Source organism: Trachurus trachurus (assembly GCF_905171665.1).
Source record: "Trachurus trachurus genome assembly, chromosome: 13".
NCBI lineage: Eukaryota > Metazoa > Chordata > Actinopteri > Carangiformes > Carangidae > Trachurus > Trachurus trachurus.
This window is the reverse complement of record NC_139892.1, coordinates 33,765,004-33,789,059: the sequence shown is the minus strand read 5'-3', so window position 1 is coordinate 33,789,059 and position 24,056 is coordinate 33,765,004. Positions and strand designations below refer to the sequence as shown.

Genomic DNA, 24,056 nt, shown 5'->3' with positions numbered 1-24,056 from the left:
GCACACTACACACACACACACACACACACACACACACACACACACACACACACACACACACACACACACACACACACACACACACACACACACACACACACACACACACACACACACACTGAGGATGTCGGTAAACTCGGTGTCCCTCCGTTGATAAAACAAACGCACACCGCTTCGCTAAACCGGAAGTGTAGTTTTTCCTACGCGGAGAGTCTTCGGTTCAGAACGAGGATGCTTCAGGGTTGAACTACAATAACCCTGAGCCCTTTGTGAGGGGCGGGGAGGAGGTTTGCAAGAGTTGCCGGGATTTTCTGGCATGTTTGGTAGGTAGTTGTTGGACTTCGGAGGAGGTGGGTAGCTACCTGAAGCATTTGCTCAATATATAGCTTATAATAAACAGTTGTCAAAGTTAAATGTGCATGCGAATTATAAGTTAGGACAACCGAATCTGTAAAAATAAATAAATAAAATAGCTTAGTGGATTTAGTTATCTAATAACCAATGAGCTCCTAGCAAAGTGAAAGCTAACTCACCAGTCTCGCTGTTACTTATCGTGTCATTCAGTTACATGCTGCTGTTAGCTACCCCTGTACTGACGGATAATAAGTTAGCTAGCGGTCACTCAATACGACACAATGCTAGTTTGTAATGCAGTTGTTATTGATAATAACGTGGCTTCTACAGCAAAGCGTCTGTGACGATCCTGTTACTTACTGTAAGTTAGGTGAACTCTTCACTAACTTAACCGTATAGTATTTACACGTTTTGCGTAAATAGCAGTCTTGTTGTAATTATAGAAGCATCTCTGAAATTAATCGAAAAGAAACTATAATGTCATTTTCTAGACAGAAAACGTCATCTTAATGTGTTTTCCACAGGATAAGGCTTTTGATGACAACCTGCCTGGTGTAACCTGTCATTTTTTCACCTCATCATGTCGTCGGAGAACACAATGTGAGTCCATTCAACTTCTACCCTTTTTAAGATAAATTATAATGTCATTGTTCTGGTTACCAATGAACAGCTGCGAAAACTTTCTGGTGACTTGTCTATGCATGGTGTTTATATTCAGACCATGTACAAATTGTCTGATGTGCAAGTATATCCAGGCAAGTTCAGAATAAACTAATCTTAAATATATCTTTTTGTTGATTGATTGTATTGTGTGCTGTTTTTTTTTTTTTTTTTTTTTAGGGATGACGAGGATACCTTCAAGATCCTGATTGCTACAGATGTTCACCTTGGTTACCTTGAGAAGGATGCGATCCGTGGCAATGACTCTTATACTGCACTGGATGAGATCTTAAAATATGCCAAGACAAATCAGGTATGTAGATGAAGTGTGTGTATATCTGTTTCGGCTTGAATGGACTGAATTATTTTATGCAGTATTTTTTATTTCGTATTGAACCCTGATGTGCCTTACAGGTAGATTTCATCCTGCTGGGTGGAGATTTGTTCCATGAGAACAAGCCAACGCGCCGATGCCTCCACAGATGCATCACCATGCTCAGAGAATACTGCATGGGAGATACGCCCATACTCTTCAATGTCCTCAGTGACCAGACTGTCAACTTCAACACATCCCAGTCAGTCTTTCTGTCTTTCTGTGTGGTTATTCCATTTGAACCATTACTGTTAAAGGGATAGTTCAACATTTTGGCAAATTCGCCTTTTGCCATAATCCCTAGCGTGTTGTTGTTTTGAGATCCGCGCGGCTGGAGAGACGCGAGCTGCTCAGCGAATGCAGTATGATCCCCTGTCCCTCAAAACTCATCAAATACACAATCCAACAACTTCAAAATGCTCTTGTAGACAAGTTGTGACCTGCACATTCACGACGCTATGAAATAATCACGTATAATTATGTAACATTACGACACACAAAGCAAATACTTGGAACTACTGGAATGTAGTTCCATCTATGCTTTTGCCTCAAAAACAACTCCATCTCATAATGTTACATGATTATTTCATAACGTAGTGAATGTGCAGGTCACAACTTATCCACGAGAGTGTTTTGGAGTTGTTGGATTGTATATTTGATGAGTTTTGAGGGACAGGGGACCTGTACCATTCACCTCCATTGTGTTCACTCACTGAGCAGCTCACGTCTCTGCCCCGCGTATCTCAAAACAACATGCACCGACAATTAAAGGTAATGAACCTACTGCTATGACTATACGGATTATGGCGATAGGTGAATTTACCAAAATGTTGAATTATCCCTTTAAAGTAATGTTTTATTTATGTTGTTATATTCGTGTCAATGTGTTGCAGGTTCCCCTGGGTTAACTATCAGGATGAAAACCTGAACATCTCGATTCCTGTGTTCAGTATCCATGGCAACCATGACGACCCAACTGGGGTGAGTTGCTTCCAGCATTGGTTAAATTATTATATCACACTAATATGCAAGCATTTGTGGGTCTGTGTGCCCTGTGCTTGTGTGTGTGTTTGTAATGGCGCCCCTTTTTCTCCCAGGCTGAAGGTCTGTGCGCGCTGGATCTTCTAAGTGCCTCTGGTCTGGTCAATCACTTTGGTCACTCCCACTCTGTGGAAAAGATAGAGATTAGTCCCATTCTCATGCAGAAAGGCAGCACCAAGCTGGCCTTATATGGTCTCGGTGCGTATGTATTTCTTATTTTCTTAAGGGTTAATAATAAGGAAAATGTCCTTCAGTCTAAATTGTGTTTGCCTGTGTTTGATTGTGTAGGTTCAATCCCGGATGAACGATTGTACAGGATGTTTGTCAACAACCAGGTTACCATGCTTCGCCCCAAAGAAGAACAGGATGAGTGGTTTAACCTCTTCACCATCCACCAGAACAGGTGTGTACATGTTGGAAATCCATTAGGAGACAATACTTGTAAATTAACGTCTTATAATAACACATTTTAGGAGCACACATGATCCAGTGGGGAAATAATAGGTTAGCTCATGATGCTTTGTTCAGAGGTGTATATGTTTTGATTGCATCGTTATAAATACTTCTTACAAAATTACATTATCTAAAAATTTTGTTTTATCTTTCCTGTGTGTGTTTTCTGTCTAGGAGTAAGCACGGCCCCACAAATTATATTCCTGAGCAGTTCCTGGACGATTTTCTTGACCTGGTGGTGTGGGGTCATGAGCATGAATGTTTGATAGCACCAACCAGAAATGAGCAGCAACTCTTCTATGTGACCCAGCCTGGCAGCTCTGTGGCGACATCCCTGTCCCCTGGAGAGGCTACCAAGAAGTACAAATAAATACACACACAAAGTGAACAATAGTGTCTCTATTCTGAATGTGTTTTAAAACGATCAAGTAGCTAAAACCACTATTGTGTGTGTGTATCTAGGCACATTGGGCTCCTGAGGGTAAAGGGCCGTAAGATGAACCTGCAGAAAATCCCCCTGAAGACGGTGCGTCAGTTCTTCATCCAGGACGTGGTGCTGGCTGACTACGAAGACCTATTCACACCCGACACGCCACAGGTCACAAAGAGGGTGGAGGACTTGTGCTACGCCAAGGTAAACCTGAAGTCACAATCAAACACCAGAGAGCCAGTCCAGTATTTATTACCCACTTGTCCCACCTGGTTTTGCTGTAGGTCATGGAGATGTTAGAGGAAGCTGAGAGAGAAAGACTTGGAAGTCCGCTCACCCCAGAGAAACCTCTCATTCGCCTGAGAGTAAGAAAGACACACACAACTTCATATTTACCCTGGATTCAAATTCTTTAAAGGGATAGTTCAACATTTTGGCAAATTGGCCCTTTGCCATAATCCTTATAGTTTTAGTAGTAGGTTTGTTACCTTTAATTGTCGGTGCAAGCTGTTTTTAGAACGGCGGAGCAGAGCCGTGAGCTGCTCAGAGCTACGCTACGGAGGCTCATGGGATCTTGGTTCCCTCATCAAACTCATCAAATACACAATCCAACAACTCCAAAACGCACTCGTGGACAAGTTGTGACCTGCACATTCACCATGCTATGAGATGAAAACGGAACGTGACATAGCGTGCTTGCGGCTCTGCTCAGCCATTCTAAAAATAGCTTGCACCAACAATTAAAGGAAACAAACCAACTGCTATGACTATAGAGATTATGTCAATGGGCCAATTTGCCAAAATGTTGAACTATCCATTTAACTTCTATGCTTCCTGCAGGTGGACTACAGTGGAGGTTTTGACGCGTTCAACACCTCTCGCTTCAGTCAGAAGTTTGTAGACCGCGTGGCCAACCCAAAAGACCTCATTCACTTTCTCAGACGGCGTGAGCAGAAGGAGGGCATCAAAGGTCAGCATGGGCTGAATACAAACCTGAATACACAGTTTATACCATAGATTGTATAGAATTGACCATTTGACTCTGTTGAATTTTTTGTCCTTTATAGATGAAGTCAATGTAGACTATAGCAAGCTGTTAAAAACCACAGCAGTTGAGGGGCTTAGAGTGGAGGACCTGGTCAAACAGTACTTTGAGGCGGCCGAACAGGTACTGTACATACCTGGATTTACAGTCACGTGTTGACAGTTGTTTTCATCGGCTGGTTTGCCTTTGCATTCTCTTGAAGAGTGTATGTGCAATGCATATCTTCACAGACGGTGCAGCTGTCCCTGCTGACGGAGCAGGGCATGGGGAAGGCCATTCAGGAGTTTGTAGACAAAGACGAGAAAGATGCCATCCAGGAGCTGATCACTTACCAGCTGGAGAAGACACAGCGCCACCTGCAGGCCAGAGGAGTAATTACGGAACAGGATATTGACGCAGAGGTGAGGAGCACAGCCGTTTACCATCAGTCTGTGCATATTCAGGGTTCCCACGCGTCCTGGAAAACCTGGAAAATGGTTGACCAATTTTCCAGTCATGGAAAACACATGGAAATTGAGAAAAATAGTCAAATGTCCTGGAAAAGCTTGAGTTGTCCTGGAAAATTATTATTTTATCACATCATGACATCAGATACCAGAGCTTTATTTGACTTTTTCAGACCCCAACAAGGATTTCTTTCCCAAAGAAGTTTCTAGTGAGAAAACTAGCGATATTGAGTTGATGAGTGTTTCCAGTATTGGACCTGTTGTCTTCTCTGATGAGGGACAGATAGATAGTGACAGAGAGCTCTTTTAGGTGTGGTTTAAAAACAAAAACAACATGTTTTTGCATTGTTCTATGATAAATTTGTCTTAATTTCTAAGCATGTAAGATATTATTTCATAGATAAGTAAGAGCCAAAGACTGCATAGCTTTAAATCCGACTTCTGGGAGAGAGAATGATATTGGTTTGGTTTGGTTTATTATGATTATTATTTATTTTGGAATGGGACGGGGGATGTGTTAGTGTGTAGCAGCTGGTAATGTCCTGGAAAAGTGCTGGAAAATGATTTCAAGAGAAGAGTGAGAACCCTGATATTCAGTCAGTGTGTGTTTCAATGTGTGACTTCACTGGAGTCGATTTATTTTTTTATATTTTCAGGTCAAACGATTCAGAGACTCCAAAAAGAACACAGCTGAGGAGGAGAATGAGATCCAAGAGGTAATACAAGTGTGTGAAATGCTCACAGGCATTTGTTTCTTTATTTGTTTCTTCATTTATTAATTTTTTTCCCCCAGGCTATGAGCAGAGCCAAAGCTCACCGTTTGGAGCGTGGTGAGGACCCTTCCAACGAAACGACCGATGTCACTATGGACTCTGATGAGGAGTCGACCCCGTTCCCTCCTCCAACGCGAGGAAGAGGGCGAGGAGGCAGGGGACGGGGAGGCCGGGGGAGAGGTGAGTTAGCATTTTGTATTTGTCACAAATTTGAAGTGCGAATAGAAACACAGGCCGATACACAATGGTAAAAAGATGTTCCAAGGTGTGATCATCACTGACTAGATAATTACATAAGGACAATGCAGAAATGTCCAGTGATCCTTATGTTCTCTGCACACAGCAGCTGATAAGGCTGCAGATCACTACAGTAGATGGGCATCCTGCCATCTAATGGGTTACATCTATAGCAGAGGTTAACTCACCATCTGATAAGCTATGATTACCGTAGTACAGCAATTAAAAAAGATAACAAGACTAATATTATAACGTGCAGTTTAACACAAACAAAAACGGGGTTCTCATATTTGTTTGAGTCTCACATGTTGATATTGTTCAGTCACACACTTTATCCAGCAGAGGGCAGTCTAAGGACCTCAGATCAGGTTTACACTCTTTTAACACAACAGAGCTGACTAGACAAAGATGTCAAATAGGTTATCGTAGTTTAGGAGTTAGTAAGTCAGTCAGCATAGAACATGTGTGATACTCTTTTTGTGATGTACAGCACAGCACAAAGCAAAGCCTGCAGTGAGGAATCGGGTGTGCAGTTTTTCAACCCTAAATTCTTGTCCCACTGTTCATCTGTTCTTTTAGGTGCAACTACCTCTGAACCCAAACCAGCACGGGGTCGTTCCCAGAGAGCCTCTGCAGCAACCCAAAGCAAAAGCATTATGCAAGGTAAGAGAGTGTGAGTTAATGTGTGTGTGTGTGTGTGTGTGTGTGTGATGATTTGTAAAACATACTGATACGGTAGAGAATGCACAGAAATCTTATTTTATTTCATCAGCGTTGCCTTCTGTATTATCAACCCTCCATACTCCTCATCTTTCACTTTCTTCCTTTGCTTTCACCTCGACTCCTTCTTTACACCTGATTCTTCAGCATTTCAAGCGTCGTCCCAGAGGCCGTCTCGGAGTAAAGCCGCCACATCTTACACAGCAGAGGAAGTAGGTTCAATGACACCACACTCAAACACTTAACACACCCCCTTATTTTGAAATGGATGTGACCTGTACCTTCCTTTATCCATCTTCAGTTGACCATTGATGACTCAGATGACGATATCCCAGTAACGAAAGCTGCCCGACCACCTCCAAGGTAAGTTTGTTTCTGTTTAGTCGAGCCTTTCAGGTGACAAAAAAAAATGCGGGGACAAACACGGAAGCTAAATATTCTTTCTCTTGTTCTTTAACACTCATATTTTGAAAACTGTTCCTTGTTTTTACCGGGGCCTTTTTCTTGCTTACCACAGAGCGGCAGCAGCGTCGTCGTCCTTCACTAGGAACAGCTCTCAGAGCCAGAGCCAGGCTTCTAAAGGCGTGGCATTTGATGACAGCGATGATGATGAGGTAATAAGAGACACATTTTACATTTTATTCGAAAGTAATGCACCCTTATGCTTTAAATTATATAATCCAGTTCATATTTACTCAGTAAAAATTAACTACACTTTATCTTAACTTTTCAGTTGTCTGTGGAAAATGTATTAATCATTTTTTGTATTAATCTCTTTCTCTTTTTTAATTCTTGATTCAGGATAACCCCTTCAAAGGCGGCAGCCGTCGATCACGGAGATAACCACAAGTGCATCTGTTATGGAATATGTGTTAATGTTGCTGATTATTCAGAAATTCTGTAATTGATAAGTAGGAAATTAGCAGCTGCAGAGTTGCTTTGAAGGATTTACAAGTGCAGTCGTGTTTCAGTTTCCTCAGCGGTCGGTCTTCCTAATGTTAACAATAAATAATAATCACGTTCGTAGGCTGCTGTTGCTTCGGGTGAAGCTATCCAGTGATATGTGTTGGAGAAAGGGCTAGGCTAAAGGCTATTACTGTAGGTGGCAATGAGGAAGTGACTTTCTGACAAGACTTATTGTACTCATGTTAGTCACCGGCTGAACCTATTAATGGTCTTCTACTGTAAATCATCACTGATCTGTGTTTGGTTTTGTCATTGGCCTTTGTGGTATTCTGATATTCAGGAATAATAAATGTTGTTTTTTTTTCATATATTTCTGACTGTCCCTATGGTTTTTTTTAGCATCTCCCTCTCAAAGGTTGTGCCAGCAAAGTCATAGGCAGTCTTATGTTTGGTTGCTGAACCATGGTGGGAGGTTTTATAAAGTCCCATGCTTAGGGTGACAATGGAGCAGTCGTTCTAAATTTGTGTTAGACAGATTGCATTACATTTATCACACTTAGGAACACAAGCACTTGGGGAAACTTGGGTTTAGTTTAGTACAAGCTTAGATGACATTGTTTTACATTTTAAGGTACTTTCAAACATATTGAAATGTAAAGCTTTACATAACGATTTACATGTTCTTTTGTTAACATGGGGTCAGAGGGTGTGTGTGCACAGGAATGAGGACGACACTATTTGGCACAAGGAGGAGAGATCCAATTTCAAGATCATAAACTTGCAAAGAATATCAAGTCAGTTGTTCAATGGCAGAAAAAAAACACCTTTATTATATTTACAAAGTATTTACACGCATGTAAAAATCATACGTACAGTGACATGTTCTCATTCATTTCCATTCATCACACCTAAAAAACATTCCACTCATGTCCAGTGTATACAGTACAGTATGTTACCTATCATTTATCATTTTAAAATCCAGAAGTGCCAATTTAATGTTATTTTGTTTTGGTTTCCACGGAGCAGAGAATTATAAAGATTACAATTGAATGTTTTTTGCTATATTGCAAATGGATGGATTACTTTATAATAAAAAGAAACAATGTTTAACCTTAGTGCACAGAGTTCACAAATGAACGTACCATACTCCCTGTTTCACTTTTGAATTTTAGGAAGTTAAAATATATCAGCAAAAAAAAAAAGCATAAACTGATACCATCACCGCCTACGTACTGTATTAGTGTGAGTTTTCTGAAGGCACATGGGATACCTGATTGCACAGAGTAAGTTCAGAGGCACTTGGAACACATGGTAGTTGTTGGTTCTTATTAGATAAGTTATCAATAATATGCACACAGTAAAGTGAATTAACTCTCACTCAACTCTCTAATCGCTCCTGGCGATCGTCAAGAAGCAAGTGCACAATCTGTGCTGTAAAAAGGTGCATTTCCCCTTTAATAGGGACATTAAACTTATTGGACTGGACACTTTAACAGTATTCATTATGTTAACCTGAGGCTTCACACTGACCCCTGTTGGCATTCCTACACTGCAGGTTTCACATTCACTTTGCTCTATCATACGAGCCCTCGCAACACATTATACATTTTAAAAAAAATCATAGCACTTGGTGATCAAATACATGATGTCTGAGCTCTGTCAGTCTGTTTGGGTACAAAAGTCATCACAGTTACAACAGTTTGAACAGTTATTGCTAAAAACATGTTTGTGTGAGCACTGACTGCACTACGAAAGCCCCAGACTGACCAGCAACAGACAGCTACATAAATACACCTGTCCCCTGAGATAAGAACCTGAAATGGCACAAAAACAACACCTGTAATAGCTCTGTATGAAATGTGTGTGAGTCTGTATGTAGGTATAACTGCTGTGTTTATGCTTATGGCTGCGTTCAGCAACAGTTCATTCGTGTTGCTGTTGAGATGCATCTACTTCAACTTCCCCTTCCCCCTTCTGTCTCCCCCTTTGAGTTAACCGCACCGAAACAAAACTAAACAAAACCAAAACTTTTTAGTTCCACAGTCCGTCTGAGGTTTTCTGGACTGGATGCATGTGACCGCTGCTCGTCGCGGTGGAGGACCTCAGGGATTTTTCTGTAAGAGAGAGAAAACCAGTCAGTTTGGAAAACCAGTCTGTCGGAATTAAAGGGATAGTTGGCCCATATGGCATAATTGCCATAATCCCCATAGTCTTAGGAGAAGGTTCGTTACATTTGTCGGTGCAAACTTTTTTTTAGAACGGCGGAGCAGAGCCGCAAGCTGCTCAGAGCTACGCTAAGGAGGCTCATGGGATTTCTTGGTTTCCCTCATCAAACTCATCAAATACACAATCCAACAACTCCAAAACAGGCAGTTTTTTGGCAAGCAGTCTCTGCAATTGCCTCAAAAACAACTCTGTCTCGTAACGTTCACATAGCGTTGTGAATGTGCAGGTCACAACTTGTCCACAAGAGCGTTTTGGAGTTGTTTAATTGTGTATTTGATGAGTTTGATGAGAGAAACCAAGAAATTCCTTCAGCCTCCGTAGCGTAGCTCTGAGCAGCTCGCGGCTCTGCTCCGCCATTCTAAAAATAGCTTGCACAGACAATTAAAGGTAATGAACCTACTCCTAAAACTAAAATTATGGCAATAGGCCAATTTTCCCCCATTGTTTGGTGAGTCGCAGACTATGGATGAAATTTAGCAGCAGTGCTAAGTCTGGTGTATTTAATAATATGCACGGTCCCATCTAAATAAACAAATAAAAGACAAAAAATAATTTTGAACTATCCCTTTAAGAATCTACACCCGAAAAATTATTATAGCTGAAAGTTAGGTGGAAAAAGCAAGTAAGATGACCTCATTAACATAGAAACACAGCATGTTATTCAGTACCTCAATGACTGTATAAATCCAGTTGAGCATCTCTTCCACGTTGCAGTAGACACCCGGCTTCCTCTGCCGGGCACAGCCAATGCCCCAACTCACCACCCCTGCCAGATTCCATTTAGAGGAACTGAGGCGCACCAGAGGACCCCCACTGTCCCCCTAGGATTTATAAGATCACAGTAATATAACATATGATATAAGATAACATAGTGGTACAATTTGACATGGATTCAGTTCAAAAGGTAACACAGTACACACACGGTTATTACATTACAAATACCCATATCAGATATTCCTCTTTTATGTATTGATTGTAACTGGAATCAATGGTTACCTGGCAAGCGTCTACTTTCCCTTCCAGGAAACCTGCACACATCATCTGTTGGGTAACGGAACTGCCATACACTGTGGGACTTGAACACACAGACCGGGCTATCAGAGGGACGTTGGCCTTTTGAAGTGAAGGGGAAACCTTACCTGATGACACAACAGTACAAAACATCATTTGAGTGACAGCGGTAACTACAAAGAACTAGTCTTTTTTTTCTTGTTCATGTGGTGTTGTGGTCAATAATGATAAGAGGTAGTGTTTTGGTTCCTCACCATTTTCCTCCAGGTATCCCCAGCCGCTCACAACCATGGAGTCGTTAGCAACGAGGCCAAAGTCTTTAGGAGGGAGACAAACCGGCCTGCGCGTCTCTATAGGACAAGGGTAGTTCTTTCATTATGCAAGTTTGAGCCCTTGAGGTTTTTATTATTTACTCACTCTCATAGTGAGAGTGTTATTGTAACGCACAGTTAAAGTTAGAAAGAGAGTACAGTGGTTGACTGTTGCCTGTGGTGAGGAGCTTGCTGTTTGCCATATGCTCCACAAGAGGGCAATACAGCTAAGCCTTGTGTACGTTCTTATGTGACGTTACGGCAACTGTTAAAGTTTAAATTCAGCCAAGGTTAATTAAACAATAAACTAATGACTACGGGTGAAGTGCAGTGATTGTTGTTGGTGTGTTTTTATGACGTATTAAATCAAGCTCTGACCTCCTACTGTGATTGGGCTGCTGAGTCTCATCAGCGCTATGTCGTAGTCGTTTCGTGCCGGGTTGTAGTCTCCATTCATTATGATTCGGTCCACGTAGGAACCTCCTGCCGTGCCCATGTACGTCCGGCCTGACACCACTCTCCAGCGACTCAGCTCCGCTTTGCCACTGCGTAGAGGAAGTTTACAAGAAGGAAGTGTGAGCTAAGATTTTATGTAGATGTAAAACTACAGTGGAAACACACTGAAGATGTGTGTGTGTGTGTGTGGAAGCTGTACTGACCCTGAAAAGCAGTGGGCAGCAGTGACCACCCAACGCGGTGACACCAGTGATCCTCCACATGTGTGCTGGCCATGCTGCTGCAGGCTGACCTGCCAGGGCAAGTCCTCAATGGCAGCAACTGTTCCCCCGACGATACGGTCATCACGGCCCACCATTCCACAGTCTGACAAAAAAAAGAAAAAAAAAACGTTTTTTTTTATATTATATTTATTACTTATATTTATTGTCTGTCTTTACTAATTAATCAATCCAGACCACTCTAGTCAGTTATTTTTCTCTTGAACACAATCGCATTTTTGATTTATCAAGTGTTTATCATGTGTTGCTAAGTAATAGTTGTGCTCCTTACTCTGGACATGTATGGGCCTGTTAGGGTGAAACTAGTGACACAATCATGTCCTCCCCCACCCACCGCCTGTGAAGCCCACTCTGCTTTGTCGAAAGTGTAAAAAACTGAAAACAAGAGTAGTTGCTTGTCTAAAAAGAAAAAAGAAAACTGAAACCCACCTGAACAGGACAAAGATATCACAGACTGGGATTTGCAGGCATTGCTGTTGGCAGAGGAGCAAAAACAAGTTCGACATGAGGTTCACAATTAGTCAAACTGACAAAACACACAAGTAAACATTGTCTTGACCTAAATTCACCTCTCTATTGACCTTTGTCTCTTTCTGTTTGAGTGAAACACCTGCTGGCCTTGTTCACTCTCATGGGAGATGCGACAGAGGGAACAAAAACTGTGGGATTTTATACGTTTTAGGAACAGAAACCTTGTGAACAGAACTCGTGTCCCTGTGCAAAGGACATTTGAGGGAGAATTAAAAACCAGAGAGCAAAAGTTTAAAAAAAGGGGAAGCGAGCCAACATTAAGATGCATTTTTATTATGCACCAGGTTTATGTAGAAAAGTCAACAGCTTTGTGCTTTATCTGTCCGAGGCTGACAGCTGTCGCTCTAAGACAATAGTTACAATAGTTTTTTTGATACCTCAGATCTACTGTATACAGCAGTGGCAGATAATGCAGTGATGAGTCATGATGCACAGTACAAAGCTTTTAGATTTTCCATTTGCCTTCCTCACCGGTCAGCAGTAGCCACATGTATGGGTGTTTTCCCAGTACCAGGATTGATGGCAGTGAATGGTCCAGTTGCCAGAGAGGACGTTAAACCCCTCACCGCGACACTGCTGCTACTGGGTTTACTGTTGACACAGAAGGAGGAGAGGCTTGATATCAGGTCAAAGAACCCATTCATTAAATTTGCAACACAATAATACGATTACACGTCACAACATCTTTTATATTCATCCCCGGTGGGTGGGTGTTGACTTACTTTGTGTATCCCAGTTGTTTGCATGCCGTCTGTGTGTGCTGCTCGGTCCAGTCGTCGCTGCACACACTCCTCCAACCCGAGCCAGGACTGTGCACCTGCAGGATGCGCTTAGGTGATATGAGACGCACTGGAGGGAGGAACGGCACAAAGATGTCATTTTTCAAGCTTTCTTCTGTGTGTCTGCGATGACAAAGCAAGACAGAGTCCGGTGTTTGTTTTACCTGGAAAGGTAGTGTTGACCTTAAAGCTTGATAGACAAGTAGCTTCATCCTCTGCTCCTGCACAGTCAGCTTTCCCGTCACAGGCCTTTCCTATCGGGATGAACTTGACTGAGCTCGTACAGAAGAAGTATTTCCTCTCAATTAACTGCTTAACTGGATGGCAAAGGGGATGGGGTGGGTGGCACATTGGAATAAATGGAGAGAACACAGGTTAGATGATTGCTTGGATAATTTCAATGATATGAATCCAGTCATTATTTTTAATTCATGTATCTCTTGTGTCCAAGCAACAAAGTCAGACAGAAATATGAAGGTGTGGCCAGTCTGGCACGGCATCCTGCGGTGTTTGTGTGTGTGTGTGCCTTTGGAGAAAGGAACAACTGCCAGTAACTGTGACTCACTGAAATAGGCTGCAGTGACCAGTATGCCCAGTAGCACTATAACTATCAGGACAGTAATCAGCGCTCTCTTCCTCTTAGCCGCCTTGTCTGTCTTTGGCTTTGGAGCCGTCATGGGCTTTCTGCGGCGGCCAGGCTGTGGAACAACTGGAGGAAGGAAGAGGAGGTAGAGAAATCAGAGCATTAGGGAAAGTGAGACAAGCAATAATAGAAACGTGTGATGAAAAACAGAAACCGCAAAAGCAAATGAAGCCAGGACGAAAGGAGAAAATTAGTCAAGGGGAAAAAGGCGGTACATTCTAAATGTGCTGCAGGTTCTCAGTACTGTCCCACACTGGAGTTTCCAGGTTTTTAACAAAGATATTCACAGAACTGCCCCCATCTACACATAAATATATTGTTTATTAACACAAAACCAACAAACAGATGACATCTTACCTTCCTGCCTGGGATTCAACGGTCTAGTGCTTTCCTGTGGCACCTGGGCAGTCGTCTGAGGAAAGAATAACAAAGGTGCGTAAGACAAGGGGTAAGGTGAGCGCAGGTGTCGAAACAACAGTGTAGGCTACATGGCATGGCCTGAGAGGAAATATATGGTATATGTGTGCGTGTGTGTCTGGAAGGAGGTGTCTAGGTTTGTGTTTGTGTAATTTTGAGTGGAAGTTTCCATGTAATTACCTTAACTTCCATGTGTTTATTTCAAGGTGATTCACATACATGAGAACATGAGTTGCATGTACGTGTCCAAAGATGCTACAGTATGGCCATGTGTGAAACAGGTGTCTAATATAATAGAGCTGGAGCCACAAAGGATTACCGATTATGCACACATGGACATAGTGTGGCACTATAAGATGTCACGTTACACCCACGTGCCCCACAAGTACCACTCCATACGCTGCAGGCAGTTCCCACTATCTGCGTTTGCACACACTGGCGCATGAAAACGACTCTGAATGTACAGGATAGTGGGGCGTAGTCTGGTGGGGTCCACTGGGACCCAGCGAGACTGACATTTTTAATGATATTGTGGAGACAGAACACACTATAATATTGCAGGGCGGTAGCTTATAGACAGGTGTGCCGCCCTTAAGCCACGCACGCACGTATTCAAGAGCAGGATATCAACTGTATTCCAGTTGCATAATCGCATCGCTGTGGTCTGTATTGTGTATGTTGGGTGTACGTGATGTTTCTGAGCAAATGCTGGCAGTTATTCCGTCAGCTCAGGCTGCGAGATGAAAACCAAAAAGTGTTGCTATCGCTACAGGACATAGAGCTCTATATGTGACCAGCTGAGTAATTTGTAGTGTAGTTTCCCTTCTCAAATGACTTTCACTTGAAAAAGGAAACTGAATCCTGAAGGGGTATAATTCTCTAACATTGTAAAAGGGGGAGTACCATCAGAAAAAGGCTGAATAGTGTTCTGTTCAACAGAAAAAAAGAAATAGGCATGTTTTTTGACATTAGCCTATTATTTCAGCCAATGACAGTGGGCTCTTTCAACAGGCCTGAGGCTTTGGTGCCTACACCCTGGGCTAGTCGGTCTAGTCTCTATTGTAATTCAAACATTTGCGTGTTTTTCAATAGTGTGTGGCCGTCATATACATCAGTGGTGACCTGCAGCAAGGTTAAGGAATTGTGAATCAGAGCTATTGATTTACATTAAATAATTTATCTCGACAAGCTTTTGATTTTAGATTTTTTTTGAAGCAAGCAAATCAAAAGTCCAAAACCCAATAAATAGAGCTGGGTTTTGGACTTCTGATACAGAACAAAACATCTGAAAATGTCTGCCTGGTTGAGAATGTCAAAATAGCCTGTCACTGCAATGGCACAACTTCTGTGACATTAGCCTACATGTACCTTACCAGTCACTACACTTTGTGCTGTCTCTACTGTTGTGGAGCACGCGCACAGTCCGATTAGGCGTGCTGAGGAAGATCAGACAACGCGTTTACATGCACTCCAGTTATAGTCGAATTAAAGCAATAATTCGTTTTTTTTTAAACATGTAAACGTAGGCTAGTGGAAAGGTAATTCATTCTTGCCTGAAATCAACCCTTGAAACGGTTCAGTTTTTTTTTTTTTTTTACATTTTAGTTTAAAACTTGCGAACTCTGTGCTCGTTACTTTTCAGTCACGTTACCTTGTCGTGGAGGGAGAGTTAGTTAGTTTCACGTGGGTCGTTTTATTCACTCTTACCCATAGCTCTGGTTTCGTGCTTGCAGCGGAGGCCTGAACGTGGCGTGGGCGGACTAACGTTACTGCCAGAACAGCAAGTTGAAACACCAGCTTCCTGGTTGCAAGGTAACTCAAATGCTGTGTGTCTTCTAGCCGGCAGGTAGACTGGGAGGCTCAGTTAGCCGCCGGACTAGCTAATTACTCTGTTCATGTAGGCTACCTGTCACAGGTGTTACTGATGTTGCTCCGCCATGTTTTTTTGACCACTGTAGTTTGACTGTTGCAGTAGGCTACAGTAACAGTAGTGCAGTAGTACAGGAGTAGTGTACAGCAAGTGGGTTTTTAATTGAAAAAACTGCGTCTGCTACAGCCAGAAATTACATTTTGGGAGTGGTGAGAACGAACCAAGACACCAAATCAGAAAACTTAAGGTTGCAGGTCACACGGTTTAACAGTGAGCTGAAACTCATTGTAAAGATCAGAAATGCCAGTTCAGGTGATCTCCACTATTTTATTTAGTGTATAAATAAATATGTAGGCCTAGTGGAGAAGCTATCAGTTTGATATATTAGCATTTTCTACGTATCTTGAAAAGGCCTGGGCAATGAGAAGAAGAGCTATGTGAATGTTGTTAGCAGTCTTGTTTATGTATGCCAACCACAGTCTATGGTGCCAACAGGAAGGACTGTCTAGTTTATTTTGATGTTCTTAGGAAATGTGTCTTGGGCCACAGTGGCATGACGCAAAAATAAAAAATATTATATATTTTTTATATATAATAATTCATATAATGGTAGTTTAATGCAGTTTGACTTCTTGTACTGGTGATCAATTGGTCTAGTATACTGATATGATAGCATGATATTTTCTTGCTCTACCACTTATTAATGTATTATCCTTTTGGGGTGAATTTTGGGATGTGAGCTACAGTATGAAGGTACAGTGTTGCCAGGTTAAATTGGGCCACATTTCTGTTCTGAATTTGGTCACATTTCACAAATTTCTGTTTCACAAACAGGATTCTGGTTATGCATCACTGCGGCCTCTACAGTACATTCACGTGACGTCACCACACATTTCGAAATTGTGCTCATTTTGAAATGGTCCTGAAATTATTCAATCCAAACCTACTTCTTGGTGCACAAAGAGAGGTGCTACTTGCTGTGGCACTTTTTTTTTCTTTTTCACTTTTTCCATGTTACTCTAAGTGCATCTTTTAAAGCTGACAAAAGGACACTGTGGCATATGCGCTTTCATTCATGGAGAGTAGGCTACACAGCTCATCCTGTTGTGTTATAGCTGCTCAGTATCATATTCGTATGGCTGCTAACCAGGCTGTTTGCAGGACGCAGCCTGTGGTGTATAGTTACAGACAGTTTGAGGAGCCTGTTTGTCTACCTGCTGTTCTGCTTTTGTCTTGTCCTCACAGCTTGGCAGTCCTTTTCTGAACTATAAACATACTAAATATAGTCTTGGATGATACTTTCGTTAAAAAAAAAAAAAAAAACTGAAGTAGAATAGTTGATGACAAAGTGAGGAATTACCACAAACCATAGTTTAACATAGCTAATATAACAACAGCTGAACAACTGAGGACACTACTGTTCTCTACTTCTCACTTCTGGTTATTAGGAAAATCCCCCCATTTGCATTGCATCTAGCTTTGCTTTCGTCAAGGGAGGTGGACAAATTCAACTTTGATGCAACAGTGGTGAAAACGATGGTCGCTCTTGTCAAACATTAGAAACAAGCACAAGGCAAGAATGTAGTTGGGCAGGTTTTTGTCTTTTTAAAGGAAGCTAATATGATCCTGTCATAAATCAGCTATGTTGGCTAATTTTGTTTTGCTGAGGAGCCTTTGAACTCTTACATAAAAAGTATAACAGACTGCATACGTCAGAGACCCAGACATTTTCTTCTTTACGTGCTGTCACCCAATCATTCCCATTGAAAAAAGGAATGTTTCACTTGTGTGAATCAAGCCTTGCAGCACTATTGCGTGTAACATGAGACTCGTACTCACCAATAGCAAAGTTTCAAACAATCAGTTAATGGCTATATACTTTCCCCTTTATGTAATGGGATGTAAGTTGATTCTCACCCTCCCTCTTCTTAATGCCCTGAAAAGTATGACTAGTCAAGATTTTATATTTTTTGTAGGTTACACAAAGTTTCTATCCTGGAAATATGTCCTTATATATTCCACTAAATATAAAAGATTTAGCACATTCTCACACATATACATGAAACTCTCTCTTTTACCCACATGCTTACAACCTGCGTAATTGTACACAAAGTTTAATTTAATATATGGATCCTAAGATATCAGTCTATAATGAGTATAATAGTGATCCCTACATTTTGAATAGGTTATTTGAATGTAAGCCAGTGGCTCATCACTAAACAGACAGAGGTGAAAACTAGGTCAGTATCAATTGATGTAGGCTTAGGCTATCTAGTGATGAATAAGCAAGATGAATGAGAGCACACATAAAGTGGGAGGTTGATTCAAAGAAAATCCTGTTGCCATGAATCGACAAAAACATCCCTAGAAAATACAGGCTCTGTTTTGATCTGTCTGTGTCATATAATGACACAGGAGGACTATAACACCTGCTGGGAAAATATGAATGTCGTTGGTACTATGACTAACATGAACCAGTTTACGCAGAGCTGTGTTTCAAAATAACCAGATAACAGTTAACAGATTTATCACGTCAGGCATCTTGTATTTTCTCGGACAGCTAATCTGATAAACCGGACTTCTTCTTTTTCTTGTTCTTTTAAAAAAAAAACGGAAACCAAGTCTAGTGGGAACTGCTCCAGCACCAGTAATAAAGCACAACTGGGTCAGTCTTACAAATACAAGGTCTGACATGGTGAACCTTTTGTTGAAACGTGCCGTTGCCCTGGCTTCTTCTCACAGCTTTGTTGGATTAAGTTCCTCTCAACTGAAATATACACAAAAGGGCTTTCAAGAAACCACCCGTGACATGAAGGATGAGCCGTAATCTAAGGTGGAGATCGAGACCGGTGCTGTCCACATAATGTTTTAGATCTCCAGAGGCGCAACCAGGCATGTGAGCATTTCCGTACTAAGCAAACGTGCACACTTGAGTCAGTGTGGCAGCATATTGAACATGTTCCAAGAGCATCATGAAGCACAACCCACAGGTGAAGCAAACTCCAAGCAATAACCGCATAAAACAGATAAGGAACTGCAGGGTCATTATGAAACTCAATAAATCTTACCTGCACCTGAAGCTACTACTGATCACCTAACTATTAAGCAGCAGACAGCATTTCCAAAAAGCAAAACATAGCCACAGCTTTGACCCAGTTCATTGCAGAAACTGGTCGAGCCTTTTGCATGGCAGTATGTCACTGAGTTTTCTATGGCAACCATATTCAAATGACCTCTCCAGTGGGTTATCTCCCTGATATTCATGTTGGTTCTGTTTCCTGTTGCACTCACCCACATGATGTAGTTGTCCTTCTCTGTAAGGCCCAGATGCACCTCATCTGACAGGCAGCACAGAGTAAACACTGGCCTCCCTCCCTGGAGGTGGTGCTTGCCAGAAACCCACCGTCCCTGTGTCTGTCCTTCGTTGTTTTCCTTTCAACTGCCTGCTCCACTGGCTTTACCTACAAAACCTAGTTTGATTCAGCTCCTCTCTCTTTTGCACTCTCTCTCTCTCTCTCTCTCCCCCCTTTCTTTATATGGCAGTGTAACTGAATCTGGCTTGAAGGATGTCTCACTGACCCCACTAAAACTCGAAGGCTGTAAAAAAAAAAAGAAAAAGAAAAGAGTGCACCGCAGATAGCGCTGGCTGCTTTAGAATGACCAAGCCCTGCTGACAAAACAAAACAAAACTCAAGTATTCCAGGTAACCTGACACCTGAACCCTCCTCTTTCTCTCTCTCTCTCTTCACACACTCACTCCCTCTCTCTTCCCTAACTTTTGCCCCTCCCACTCCAAACTTTTTAAACCTTTTGGACGGGAACGCAGTCTCATATTTACCTCCGTTTTGTGGCCGTATTCCGTTTCTTCCCTCTACACTTATTCTACAGTCTACCCCTTATTGTGCATATTCATCATGTGAACACACACCTGGAAAGATACAAATACATGCAAAAACTCCATTAACTTAATATAGGTGCGTGTATACGTGCAGCCAGTATTATGCCTTGAGGCTCAGGTGCGCCTCCTCACCTATGTTGTTTTGGCAGTTTAATGACACGTCAGTCACCATCAGTCAGGAGTTTTTGTCTGACAAGCAAATTGTGACTCATGCCTGTTGTATGGCATAAGCGCAAGAGGAATGTGTCCTAATATTCAGTTCCTCACAAAAACTTACAGTCATAGCAGCTGTTGTACTTCAAGTTTAAAGAGGAATTATGTAAGATTTTGCTACATTAACAACGTGTATGAATAACGTTATAAAATAATGTCATCCACCGCTCCATCGGTTGCTTTCTTGCTGGCTGTATTGAAAACCAATGCACTTGGCCAAGAGGAGGGTTAGCAAAACAGCGGAAAAGTGACCGGCTTGCGTAGTTCCCCTATAATACTAATGATGTTTAGTATGGATAATATTGGCATGATAACAATTGTTATTTAGAACTAGACACCAAGAAGGCTGAAGCTGATGAGATTGTAATTACCTTTATAGGTATTTCAGAATCAGAAATATTAATACCCTGAAGGAAATTGTGATGTTGCAGTGCTCCATTCCACATGTACAGATACAGTACCTCCCATGTGAGAATTACAAAAAAGCGCTAAAACAATTGGACTGATTTGTTTGACATGAGAATTGTGCTTAATTGAAAGTCACACTATATCCTGTGGAGTAAATGAATGTGTGAATCAGATTTCATGGCAAGTCATGTAGAGACATTTTACTAAATATGCTCATCATGATGATAGTGCAGTGGAGTTCATTGATCAATCCATCAATGAAAAGGGAATCACACATCTTAAAGGGACAACGAGGAGTTTCTATTTGGTTATAAAAAAGTCTAACGTTAATGTGGATGAATCTACGTCACCCACACTTGTTAAAGGGCCCATTTTCGATAAATATATCGTTTTGTCTCTATCGTTATTTTGTTATTATTAGTGGTGGCGGAAATGCTGGGCGAGCCGACCAGCTTTCTTTACTTTCGGTTTCATGGCGAGTCATGAGAATAACGCCGCCGAATCGCCGACAGTATCTGATCGTCTTCGAACCTCTGACTTTAATTATTGATGAATGAAAACATGAGTCTGTCTTTCGCCGGTCAAAGAATTTCACGGTGCGCACGGAGGCTCAAAATGTAGTGGAAAACGCTTCGCTTTTCCAAAACTCCTTGTTGTCCCTTTAAATACTGTATATAGGCTACTGTCTGTTACTTACTGTGAAACGTGCAAGAATGCAGCAGCTGTAGACACACCTGCTTCAATAAGGTCACCGTGTCTGTTAAAAAAAACAAGAACATTTTGTTACATCACCAGTTGTTAGTTTCTGTTAGGTAACCAGTAGAATTCCATATAGCACCAGACTTCTGCTCAATGCTTTGAAGTGTTCAATTTCCCTCTCACTGAGCACTCTGGTCACTAGGTCACTGCCTGTCCAAATGAAGCCACTGTGAATGTTACGGGACACTGAGCATGGTTAGCTGAGGTTGGGGTAAGGGGGGGGGGGGGGGGGGGCTTGATCTCGAGTGTGATGGGAAAAAAGGCAAGACGGAGAAAAGGTTGGCTGAAGAGAAAAAGCCATTGTTACAAACAGAAGGGTCATTCCCAACCTTTCATCACTTAGTCCACGTGGTCTATGAAGTTAATCGTCTCAGAGTATTAAATATGAAAATGAATAGATTATTGATAGACAGATGTATAAATGTTGATACAGTATGGTAGGAAGGCGCGTATGCATACAGGGCCGATAATCCCAGACAAAACCTTTTGTACACCCATGTACGACTCCAGACTTTTATTGTTCTGCCAAGTCAAACTGGTTTATTTTGCCTTTTTTTCCCCCCAGCACTCACAGACAGACAACTGAACACACAGTCCACATCATGCAGATTAAATTAATTATCCTTCTTCTTTGTCAATAACTGAACACAATGGTTGCTGCTACAGCCTGTTGGTTCTATTGAAACTGGGTGCATGACAGTAAAGCTCAAGGACAACCAAACAGACTTCTGACTTCCTGAATGGCATATAGTCAATTACACATTAACAGAATACTACAGGGCTGTTGCTGAAATATTTGTATTCACAATCACAAGTGTGTTAAATTACTTTTAAAACGTGTTCCCGTAAAGTCTGTTTAGATTATATTAAAAAAGTTGATAATTTTATTTCCTCTCTCTTTCAAACAGTGTAGGAGCAAGTTGAAATTCAATGCAAATCTTGGAAGCAGACTGTACAGCATGACCCATGATCACACTGAAGCATTTCCTTTATAATTTGATGGCAAGCCTAGTTTCGGCAAGCAAAAGTAAACATGAACATCAAACTTCTATCATTGGAACACGACACTGAACATTTCTACTCAAGAACCATTGGCACACAGGTTTAAAAAAGATACGTGGAATGACACAGATTTGAATGTGTCCTTATCAGACATGCTTACAGGAAGGTGGGGTGTTTACTAAGGTTTAGTAGGCAACCTGATAAGAAGTGAATCAAAGTTCTTTTCTAAATCGGCAGAGTATTAAAAAAAAACACAGCTCATATAGAAACCCTCTACTGCTAATACAATGTGCCATTTGTTGCTGTTATTATAAAACATACAAATACCGTACATTGGGTATTAAGGAGTTACACATGCATAGTACATCACAGCTCACACCACTATACTCTTTCTCACCTGTGAAGCAGCTGTAACTTCTTGCCGGAAGAGCAAACTGGTGGTGAAAATGGTATTCCTAGTGACTGCAGTTCAGCATCTCTCCCTGTGGAGTTTGTCAGCCAACTTTTAGTGTTTCAACAGGGACCACCCTCTGCCCTGCACTTTCATGGCAAACAACTTATCTGCGTCCCTCTTTCTCTCTCTCTCTCTTTTTCCCTGTCGCTCTCCTATCACAGCACAAAACACATGCACTACCTCAATTTACCACCAAAGCAATTACACCACCACCACCACCTCACATAGGTGTGGATTATGTGGTACTTCATGTGGAGTTTAAGAGGCATAAGGGGAAGTGTGGTTTGAAAAATAAACAGATTATTAACACCTTCACATTTCATGTTCCCTGGACTCTAAACAACTTGAACGTGAATTTTCTGAATATAGGACAAAAGGAATGGAAGGGAAAGCAAACAAGATTAAAACTGGATTTAAAAAATAACCCTCAAGTCCTTCAATTACATCTATGATGATCCAAATTTGTCTTCTTATTATATATTCCAAAAAATGTTGCCTAACCTCTTCAGACTGTGCATGATCTAGAAACAGAGTCCCAGAGATGTGACACATAACACAATTTTCCATGCAAAACAACACGCTGTCACGTACTCCACCTGACCAACCTGAAATGAATGGGTGGACAGTATAAGGAAGCCCTTATGCAATTTGCTGAGAATTGCTAAATATACTGTATCATGTTTTCTACAACTCAAACGGGTTGCGTGTGTCAAAATCCACTATCTATGAATCATAGTGCCAGATGATATCATCATTGACACAGGACTTTGCAAGAGGGATGAACAATTGTTGCTTTGATCATGTGAAAGCATTAGTTTCACCAGCCAATGTGATGTGATGTTAAAATGCAATTACTTCCTGGAAAGCTGCTGCCATATTGCCAAGAAATTCCCGAAAGACTTCCTGAATATGATTGTTTTCCCTGCTTAGTGCTCCCCAGGTGAGCCACATGAACACCGATTTATATTAAAAGCAACAGATAAGACTTTTTTTTCAAGAAACAGGGAAATTACATCACACAATGCTTATGTAATACTTGAACGCAACAATTAGCCTAAATTATACAGGAGAGATGGACAACATTACCCATTTTAGATATGAAATAGTTTCAGTTTTACTCTGCCTCTGACTTTGATTTACATGACCATCAAAATCTCTCTCGCCTTCTTTTCTTTTAATTACTGTGTTTTATTGCACTGCAGGTAAATCACAACCAAGTAGCTTGCTGCTTAACTGCTCATCATCAGGGGAAAAAAAGAAAAAAAATCAAAGGAAGGCCCATCGCTTAACATGGTAGGTATCGACATTATACTGTTTTAATGAAAGACCCTCCCTTAAGACTGATACCTCCTTGAAAAA

At 41.4% G+C, this 24,056-nt stretch overlaps 2 protein-coding genes across 2 annotated transcripts; one reads left to right on the top strand and one right to left on the bottom strand.

Annotated features, from left to right (window-relative positions):
- Positions 1–297: 297 nt before the first annotated feature.
- mre11a (MRE11 homolog A, double strand break repair nuclease) lies at positions 298–7,795 on the top strand. Its single transcript, XM_083985572.1, has 20 exons — positions 298–350; positions 879–954; positions 1,195–1,327; positions 1,429–1,589; positions 2,281–2,368; positions 2,485–2,626; positions 2,717–2,831; positions 3,056–3,241; positions 3,344–3,515; positions 3,596–3,676; positions 4,152–4,281; positions 4,379–4,479; positions 4,587–4,757; positions 5,459–5,518; positions 5,596–5,755; positions 6,392–6,475; positions 6,680–6,744; positions 6,834–6,895; positions 7,050–7,146; positions 7,334–7,795. The coding sequence occupies exons 2-20, from the start codon at positions 935–937 to the stop codon at positions 7,373–7,375; spliced, it is 2,070 nt and encodes a 689-aa protein (XP_083841698.1). The 5' UTR covers positions 298–350; positions 879–934; the 3' UTR covers positions 7,376–7,795.
- A 462-nt stretch (positions 7,796–8,257) lies between these two features.
- Positions 8,258–22,784, bottom strand: tmprss4a (transmembrane serine protease 4a). The gene is made up of 14 exons (XM_083984939.1): positions 22,641–22,784; positions 21,180–21,239; positions 14,034–14,088; positions 13,599–13,742; positions 13,198–13,350; positions 12,977–13,103; positions 12,726–12,845; positions 12,153–12,196; positions 11,646–11,808; positions 11,365–11,531; positions 10,930–11,025; positions 10,661–10,803; positions 10,333–10,485; positions 8,258–9,552 (listed from the first exon to the last, which is right to left on the bottom strand). The coding sequence occupies exons 4-14, from the start codon at positions 13,708–13,710 to the stop codon at positions 9,541–9,543; spliced, it is 1,290 nt and encodes a 429-aa protein (XP_083841065.1). The 5' UTR covers positions 13,711–13,742; positions 14,034–14,088; positions 21,180–21,239; positions 22,641–22,784; the 3' UTR covers positions 8,258–9,540.
- Between the last annotated feature and the right edge of the window lie 1,272 nt (positions 22,785–24,056).

What these genes read in the sequence shown, in the direction of transcription:
- tmprss4a (XM_083984939.1), bottom strand. Translation starts at nt 13,710, where the DNA reads ATGACGGCTCCAAAGCCAAAGACAGACAAGGCGGCTAAGAGGAAGAGA. An exon ending in GGTCAACACTACCTTTCCAG is followed by an intron (nt 13,104 to 13,197) that starts GTAAAACAAACA and finishes TCCTCCCTCCAG; the next exon opens with TGCGTCTCATATCACCTAAG. An exon ending in GATATCTTTGTCCTGTTCAG is followed by an intron (nt 11,809 to 12,152) that starts GTGGGTTTCAGT and finishes TTTTTTTGTCAG; the next exon opens with ACTGTGGAATGGTGGGCCGT.
- mre11a (XM_083985572.1), top strand. Translation starts at nt 935, where the DNA reads ATGTCGTCGGAGAACACAAT. An exon ending in AGGACTTGTGCTACGCCAAG is followed by an intron (nt 3,516 to 3,595) that starts GTAAACCTGAAG and finishes GTTTTGCTGTAG; the next exon opens with GTCATGGAGATGTTAGAGGA. An exon ending in AACAGGATATTGACGCAGAG is followed by an intron (nt 4,758 to 5,458) that starts GTGAGGAGCACA and finishes TTATATTTTCAG; the next exon opens with GTCAAACGATTCAGAGACTC.